The sequence below is a fragment of the Numenius arquata genome, chromosome 2, assembly GCF_964106895.1.
Source record: "Numenius arquata chromosome 2, bNumArq3.hap1.1, whole genome shotgun sequence".
NCBI lineage: Eukaryota > Metazoa > Chordata > Aves > Charadriiformes > Scolopacidae > Numenius > Numenius arquata.
Window position 1 is genome coordinate 106823649 of NC_133577.1, and position 9209 is coordinate 106832857.

The following is a 9209-nucleotide window of genomic DNA, read 5'->3' on the forward strand; positions in this document are numbered from 1 at the left end:
AGCAAGTTTTTGCCTGAGCAAACGTTGGGCTTTTGTAGAGGGAGAACTGCTGAGCGTTTCCTTGGACGTCAATGTGATTCTTACTGAAGTGACTGTAAAAGAGGATCCCCCAGTATCCTATTTTGAAACGTAAAGTGCTACATCCAGATGCAGGTGCAAAGCTTTCAAGTCTTTTGGTTCCAGTTTGACACTGAGATCCCTGTAGAAATCACCGATGTACTTCATAACAGCCCAAATATGCTCATCTAGATTTGAAACTCCCTATAAATCAAAAGCACTACTTATTACGAGCTCTCTATGTTTTTCCCTGGTCAATACCTGAATAATTATACAGCCATAAAGAATAGTAAAGTACAGCAGAGTTATGATTCACTGATAACTAAGTGCCGTGTTTACTAATAGTATATTTCTGGACAGATTACATCACAGCAGTAACCCTAATCGTCCCTAAATTTAAACTGTTTCCTCTCATAATTTCCTAAGAAAATTAAGAACATAAATATTATTTATATTGAATTTAATCTTTGTAGACTTGGGAACTTCACTAAAATTATCTCCTTGTAGTTTTATAATTTTGCAGGGGTTATATTGTCATGTAGAATTTACCTTATATTGTAGGTAAATTGGTCAACATCCATTAAAATACCATTTACAAATTTATATCTAGTTATATGAGTTCCAGTTAAACATAAAAGTTATATGATTTCTCCTTAAGTTTTGTACATGTAGAGGAAATTTATGCTATTTTTTCTTTTCTTTATAGCCTGGTTTTAGATTTTCATTAAAAGAAAAATCTTCTACTATATTTGATGGAGTTCAATGTGAAAGTCTTTCTCCTCTTTCTCAAAAAAAAAAAAAAAAAAAAAAATCAAAAATTTTCCCCACAACAGACATTGCTAAATTAAACTATGATGTATGTATATGTTTAATTTAATTAAATTAATTTAATGTTCTCCTTTTGACAGCATTTCTTTGTAAATAGAATGGCTCAATTGTTACATCACTTAGTAATATGTCATCCTACAGGTGTTTATTCTTACTTTTGGAGTATTTATTTTTATATTATATGCTGTAGAACAAAATGCCTTGCTTCCTATTCAGAGTATAATGTGGGTTCTTTGCCAGGATTCAGGCTGGGTCCTTTTAGAACATTTTTGAGACATTTTGTACTGGAACCTGATAACAGCAATCTGCCTCAAAAATAGTTCCACAGTTGAACATTACAAACATATTTAAAAGCCTTGATAGTAGCCTTAGTCTTGTCAAAGTCTTATAAAAATCATAGGAAAATATTTTTGATTCATTTGGTAGGAGCTGGATTAGGCTCCCCAAGTTTCACATTTCCTGTTATCATAATGATGGAATATGTAACCCTATTCTTTTCTTCTTTCCTTAAACAAGGATTTAAAAAAAAAAAAAAGTCTATAAAGCAAGCACTGTCTCATTTCCTAAATTCACATAGAATCTACTTTCATTTTTCTTTGTTTGTTGGGTCCTGCTACTGGTACTGATGTTCATATGACACATGAACACAAAAATGTACGCAGAGGTTCCAAGCCATATTCTGCGACTGCCTGGTCAGATCATGCATTCCTAAAATTTTAGTGCAAACTTGAAATTTTGGGCACTCAGCTTGTGGATTCTGGCAAGTTGCTGGTTCATGGTATTACAGCAAGAGTGAGGGGACTTCTTAGCCTCTCCTCATCCCTTGAGATATCATTTGGTATAAGCATCAGTCCAGATGATGCTAAGCAGAGGCATATTTTCTTTTTTCCAGCACTTTACAATCAATAGGATAAGATCTCTTCCACTCTAAAAAACGCAGTGTGGGCAATGTTATGGAATTCTGTGAAAATTACATTAATAATGAAAATAATTGCACTAAAAGTTATATTTTACAGGCTACTTTACCTGATTTAAGAACATTTAATTAATAAGTATAATCAAATATATTAACTTGAGCCATTATATAATTTCAAAATGTTTCCAGTCTACATTAAAAGTTCACTCAATAACCCTCTTTAATGGACCCTACAGATTGAATTGAGTTGAATGAATTGAGTTGGTTTCTCCATAAAAGTTTTAGGAAGCACAAAATTACTTTTAATTGGAAAACTAGCAGAGTTTACTGTAAGCCACTGAACGTAATCTAAAGATGGCTATTAGGTAATTTTTCTCTCTGAATTTTATGTCTACTGTGTGATCACATTCAATATCTTGATTAAAATACACCTTATAGAAGTCGATTTTCAAGCAAGTTCTTTCTTTCCGTATCAGTTAAAACTGGCATTCTTCAACACCACTCGTGCACAAAAACTTATGTATGAGTGAAGAAGAACAGAAGAAATGGAAATAAAAATAATATGCCTATGAAGGTATTTCCATGTGTAGCAAAAACCTGGCTACAGTTGTCACTCTTTTTACTTCGCTCACATATTTTATATTAGCACTTTACTGTAGTTCTCCTGGAAAATATCAGCACATTTCCAATTAGCGCATCGTTCTTTAGGGGGAAAAATAATGTTTCTCAATCTAATGCACAAAGACGCAGCAGGCTAACAAACTTTACATGAATGAGACTGTGCAGACCATAAAAAACCCCCAGAAAATGCTCCCTAAACCATTCTCAAGATATGCAGACTGATTCCAGCAGTAACTGGAAAGATCTGGTTTTTTAGAAAGCGGCTTTCTCAAACTGTGCATAAACATATTTCCTAATCTCTGCTTAATTTGGGCTGCCACTTTAAAACAACTGTAAAAATTCCTTCCCCCTGGTAAGCAACATGACTATTTCACTCTCTTTCGCACACAAAGATAATGTGGAAATCACAGCTATGTGTGAAATACTCCCTAATTACCTGAGTCAACATAAACCAGCCGTTTGCTTGAATTTGTATTCAGCTCTATGACAACCCTGTACGGCTACTGTCTATGCTGGGATTGATTAAGCAAAGATTGCATGAATAAAGACTACTTCATTTAACTAAATGCTCTTCTAAACCGCTTTCAATACATCCATCTACAGTAATTAGGAACTTTTGGGATGGTTTTAAATAACTGTCTCATCTCTTCTAATCAAAACTTCTATTTAATTGAATCTTTTTCTTTGACATAGGTGCATACCTTGAAACACACTGTTTCAGATCCTGATTTCTAACATGTAACTCAACAGGAAGCTTTATAAACTCATCTGGAAAAGAATTGTGATTTTTATTTTATTACAGTTCAACACAATAAATCTTATTTATTTCCAAATGACATCTAGAGCATTTATATAAGCACCACTTGCATTTTTATTAATAAATATAATCCCCTATTCTGTGGCACTTCATAGATTATACAGATATTTATGATGCAAACTACATTACAATCATGTGCTATTTTACAAAATAATTTGGATTAACTTTTTCTTATTTAGAGCTCTGAGCGTTTTGTTCCAGCATTTGTATTGGTATTCAGCCCAGGCTAATAAAGGCTAAACACCATAATCAAGAATAAACTGTATAACTTTCCCAGTTTATTCAGTTGTGTCAATTTAAGCCTTTAAACAATCATGATTAATATGTTCACTTTAATTATCTTTCTGTGTGTGCTTTGTCCCTTTGTTGGATTCCTCCGGGCTAGAATCATGAGTTTGTGGATGAGCAAGTCTATGAAGAGAGCTGCATGGAGGTTTCCACAGTCAATAGACCCCCCAGCCACAGCCCGTCTCTCTCGTCTCAACAAGGTGTTACCAGCACTTGCTGCTCACGAAGACATAAAAAGACTTACCGCATCCCAAACACCACCATCACCGGCAGCCGCCCAGGCAGCGTTCAAGAGCTCAGCACCATCCAGATCAGATGTGTGGAGAGGACGCCTCTGTCTAACAGGTACTTCATGGGCACCAGCACACCCAGAACTGAAGCCCCTGGAGAAGGGCTGTAGAGTAGCGGTGTTGTGGCCTCTGCAGGTAGGCTTGTGAGGCAAAAGATTCAAGTCAAATAGTCACCCCAGAACGGACACTAGTACTGAAACATCCCACACTTAGTTTGCTCCAAGATTAAGCCAAGACAACAGAACAGTCCTTCTCTATATCCATTTCTGCCCTCTCTTGCCCTCCCCACAAACCTCTGTGTACTATTTGCAGAGAATAGCATCCAGGGACCACAGATTAAATAGAGCACCAGATATTATATGCCATGGACAAACATGTAACAAGAAAAATTTAGCATAGAAAAATGTGCAGTTCAGTTATACGAGACGAGCAAGTGGGAAGAGAGAGAAAGGTCTGTCCCTGTTGTTTCTACTGGTTTGGTTCAGAAGCACAGGACAAATGAGATTTCCTCACATTTCCACAGAGCAGAGAAAACTGATTCCTGGAGTCCTACGTGCAATAGTCATAAGAAAGAATCTTCTAAAAAAAAAATATGAAATGGATAAGAAAAATTTATTTCTTAGCTTGAGGAGTTATTACAAAAGTGAGGAAAGCGCAGTCCAAGCGTCTGTAATGTACTGAACATCTCTGTACTCTCACAAATAAACCATTTGGCCTTCAGGTATATCCAAAAACCACCTCCAAAAACTCAGCAAAGGTCTCAGGACATTCAGAACTGTTTTCTGTTGAACTCAAACATGCCACCATTTAAAAAAGAAGCACTTTCAGCACTAGTTGCTATAGAGATTGTCCTGTTAAGTTACATTTTGAGTAGCTTGCTTTGTATAGTTACTAGGTTTGGATTTCACTTCCATGAACAATCCAACAGCTTGAAGCTGTTCCGCAATGAGACCTCCTGACCAGCACAAAGCTCCAATCTGTCTTAGCTTTTCAGGAAATATTCTGCCTCTACCCATCCTTTCTCTGCCAGAGGACTTTCCTGCACCAAACTTTCAGTCAGAGGGTATGTAAAAACACAAAGCACCAGCTCTGTGCTAAAAAACAAGCTAAAAACACAAGCACAAAATGCCAATCTCGCCTCAACAGTTCGAGTTTTACAAGTTTCTTACGATGCTGAGGTACTGCAGCAACGTTGGCCTTTATTAGTGCGTATATGACTGTGTATTACTCTTGAGGGTTTGTAATATACAAAATGTTCTTAAATAACCATGGCATGGAGGAATTGGTAGGAGACTGGGACTACCCCTTGGTTTCCACTAAGTCTATGTAAGTTTGCTCCCCAGGGAGCAGCTCAAATGCTTCCCCTGCTCAGAAACACTTAAGTGATGGGCTGGGAAACTTTTAGAAGTGCTGAAACAGTGGGAAGGAAGGGAAAAAGGGGGCCAGTCCATGGACACAGACATGGACCACCTGCTGCTGGGTTACAGAGTGGCGGGGTGGTGCTGCTTGGCACCTTGGAGCTCTCTAACAGGGCAGGATGGAGACGGCCACCTCGGGGAGCAGGACTGGGCACACAGGAGGCTTGCAGGAGGGTGGACTTTCTGTCTTCATGGATTTTTGTTTCTTCCTCCAGCCGTTCCAGCTTAAATGCCAAAGTGGAAGAGTGCGTTAAACTAAACTGTGAGCAGCCTTACGTCACTACAGCAATAATTAGCATCCCGACACCTCCAGTCACCACACCCGAAGGAGATGATAGGCCAGAGTCTCCCGAGTATTCGGGAGGAAACATTGTCAGAGTATCCGCTTTATAAAATAAGGAATTATTTATAAATTAGCATAAAGACCACTTGCAAGCTGAGCTCGAGCAGTGAGAAAGGAGTGGCGAGGAACGATGAGCGAGCTGACAAAGCCAACGCCCCTTGACACGTGCGCCAGCGGCCGCAGACGACCGAGAGGCGCCGGAGAAACAAAACACTCTGTGGGTTTCGGTGTCGTAGCGTGTGAACCAAAAGGAGTTTCTTACCCCTTGTCCGAACCGACGCGCGGTGGAATCTTCTGTGACCATCCTGACTTACTATATGAGCACAATGAAATGTCCCCATTGATGCTTCTTCTTACCATGAGAGCTCTTTTTAGAAAAAAAGAAAAAACAAAAACGCAAAACAAAAAATAGAAACAAACCTGTGTTCCTGCTGAATGCAAAACAACGAGAAACATTTTGATAACGTGTCTTTTTTTTTTTCCTGTTAATAAACCACAAACTTGTTGAGAAACTATCAAAAAATGAAAGAAAAAAATGCTCATATGAAATATGTTTGTACTGACTGAAAGAACTACAACCATAATGCATGCTGAAATTATTTGGAGCTGTGATCTCAGTTTACTTTTGTTGTTTTTCAGATTAGGCATGATAAAATATTACTGTAGAAAGGGGCATTTCCGTGCACTTACAACAAGCTGATTGTTAATGTTCCATGGTAGTTGTACAAATAACTTCCCTTTGAAAAATGCAGTATTTCTTATTCAAACACTCATTAGTGAACTAAAGGTGTTCAGTTAGTTCAATATTTACTATTGTTTTATCTTGCTTCCTAGGTACTGTTACAACTGCAATAAGTCATTGTACACCTGTTGTATCAGGAATCAGGATTTCTTTTTTTTTTTTAAGGTATTTTACACAACTTCATCTACACTATAAACTTCTAATGGCAAGCATCTAAATAATATTACAGCCAAACCGTGCACCACAAATGCGCTATTCAGTCATTGTTCTTTCTGTCCACTGTCCTCTCTTTCTATGACAATTTGTTGTCCACTCCAGTATTACTGTACTATTTGGGATTTCAAAGCTACTGATGAATCAACACGGTCCTTTCTTCCGTAGACATCTTGTCTACTTCTGTATTTTCAGAACAAACCTCTCATCCCAGTGTACTCTTGCAGGATCAATCCTATTTGAATTAAAATTACCAAAAAAAAGTGTTTTGGGGATCAGCTAACACTTATCTCTAAACCTTCCTTGTTGACATACTGCAGCACCCAGAGTATTGGCTACGCTGGAAGACACCAAAAGATAATCAGTAAAAAAGATGGCTAAAATATTTTTGTAATTATCTGTAAACTTGCATACTAAAATTTGTTTGAGAATTTTAATTGTGTTAAGATATTTAATTACCTAAGAACACTCATAGAACAATGGATTGGGTCCCAAATATATAAAAATATACTTTATTTCAATTGGAATTTACGCACATGGGCAGGCCTAAAAGCTAATATGAAGGCTCTACTAGTGGAGGCTTTTTGGCTTCATTTTTAAAAGACATTGACGTTACCAGAAACCTTTCTGATAAAAAAAGTGTCATTTTTCTTCATGGCAGTGCATTAGGAGATGTACCATACTGCTTCCTATATACATGACATACCATATATCATATACATCAAGTATACATGGAATATGTGCATATCAATACATACATATATACATCAAAAACACTGGATCAGAAATGATTGCATGTCTGCAAAATAAAATACGCATATAAATCAAAAGGCTCAGTGCATTAGATGCCATTAAAATAAATGATTAACACAGTTATTTAATAGTTTGAGTAGTGTATGTTTCAGTACAGTATTTGCTAGCATTCTACTGACCTGAAAATTTACATTAGGAGAAAATACCCACTAAAAACTGCAACTTGCTGATGATACACTTTTTATTGCACACAAATACTGGTCTTTCGCTCTACCTGTCAACAGAGATTGAAGAGTAGATGACAGACTATCATGCTACAGTATATACACCAAAATACAACAATATCACATATTAGAATTAAAATGCAGTTAAAAGGAGTACATAATGTCATGCATTACTCTTTTATCATTTACTTACTTGGAAGCTTGGTTAATTTACAATTAACTTCCCACTTTTTCTGCAAATCAGAATAACGTCGTCATTGTAAACTGAGCTTCTACATTTCTTTCAAGCCTTCTTCTGAGGAGCGCTCCTTCTGAGGAACTCTGCTGAGGTCCATTACCTGAGGTTGCTCTCCTCTCTTTCACTCTCTTGGAAAACCGCAGTAGTTCTGCTGAAGCTGGTGGGTCACGTAAGTTTTAACTGGGTTTGAAAGAGAGGCAGAATGGACCCAGGGTTTTTACTTGCATCCTACTTCTACCCATGGTTACTCATACAAGGAACAGCTTGGTCCCCACCTTTTGGCAAATGGTTATTGACATAAAAACTGCCTTGATATTACCAATCTGCAGCAACAACTTCTTTATGCCGCATGGTACTTCTTGATGAGTTATATCGGGTAAATAATGCAAAAAGGCAGTTACTAAGCCCGCTTTGGGACAGAGTACATACAACCTAGGAAACCTACTGACTCCATCAGGTCATGTGTCTTTTAAAATCTCTTTATTCTCCGTTTCATATGGACTAAAAAGAATGCACTACAGCAATACACTTGCATAACAGTTATACCCCTGAAGCAACTTGTACTTTCATTTCTTAAATGCAGCCTAAGGTATAATTTAATATGATTTTTCAGAATTCCAGTCCTGTCTCCTATTTCCATATGTCACATGCAAAATCATTAATTTATTCTGAATTTGGGAAATACACATTCTTTTGGTGTTTTAGGTGATTTAAATGCTGTTTTGGTAGTGAATGACTGTTGATGACTGTGTAAAATGCATCTGTACTGTACATGAAATGTAATTATTTCTGTGTATCATACAAAGAAACCGAGGTTGTTGTTTTGACAATTTTGTTTGACAGTCATATATCGTATTTCAGAAGGCAGCATAATACATGCGTTATGCTGAATAAATAGACATTTGAGGAATATTTAAATAAAACATCTGCATGCTTGAATGGGTCAATCTGGTTTTGCAATAACTTATTCACGGAACTTCATTTTTTTTCCTAGCACGATTGAAGGAACACTAGATTTCAGGGCAACAAATCTCCCCGACACTAATTCCAGGCAAGCCATGAGCGCATCTGAACCATACCAGAGCTACCTCAACTCAACCTGGTCTGGTGGGAGGTGTCCCTGCCCATGGTAGGGGGGTTGGAACTAGATAATGTTTAAGGTCCCTTCCAACTCCAACCATTCTGTGATACCATAACACAGAGCTGTCCCCATCCTGTGCGAGTGGCCACCACCTTTCCCATCCCAGCCTGCAGCAGCAGAGAAAATTGGGGTATTAAATTATTTCCAGCAACATGAACTCACACCTCTCCACAGCCACCTCTGCCAGGAGCTTACTGCTCTGTGGGGGGAAAAGAGGTAAAAGTCATACCTGCCTGTGATTCACCCCAGAGCATTTTTAAGGAGAACGACTGTCCTCCCACATAAAATGGCTCCCAGAGGCAAACTGGAAGCATATGCTT

General features: G+C 37.7%; 1 protein-coding gene across 1 annotated transcript in view; it reads left to right on the forward strand.

Moving 5' to 3' along the window:
• KCND2 (potassium voltage-gated channel subfamily D member 2) overlaps positions 1 to 5628 on the forward strand; it is a 272928-nt gene extending 267300 nt beyond the window's left edge. The window contains exons 5-6 of the mRNA XM_074165300.1: positions 3625 to 3872; positions 5451 to 5628. Coding sequence (XP_074021401.1) covers positions 3625 to 3872; positions 5451 to 5628 — 426 coding nt within the window. The remainder of the gene's footprint in view (positions 1 to 3624; positions 3873 to 5450) is intronic.
• Positions 5629 to 9209: the final 3581 nt, after the last annotated feature.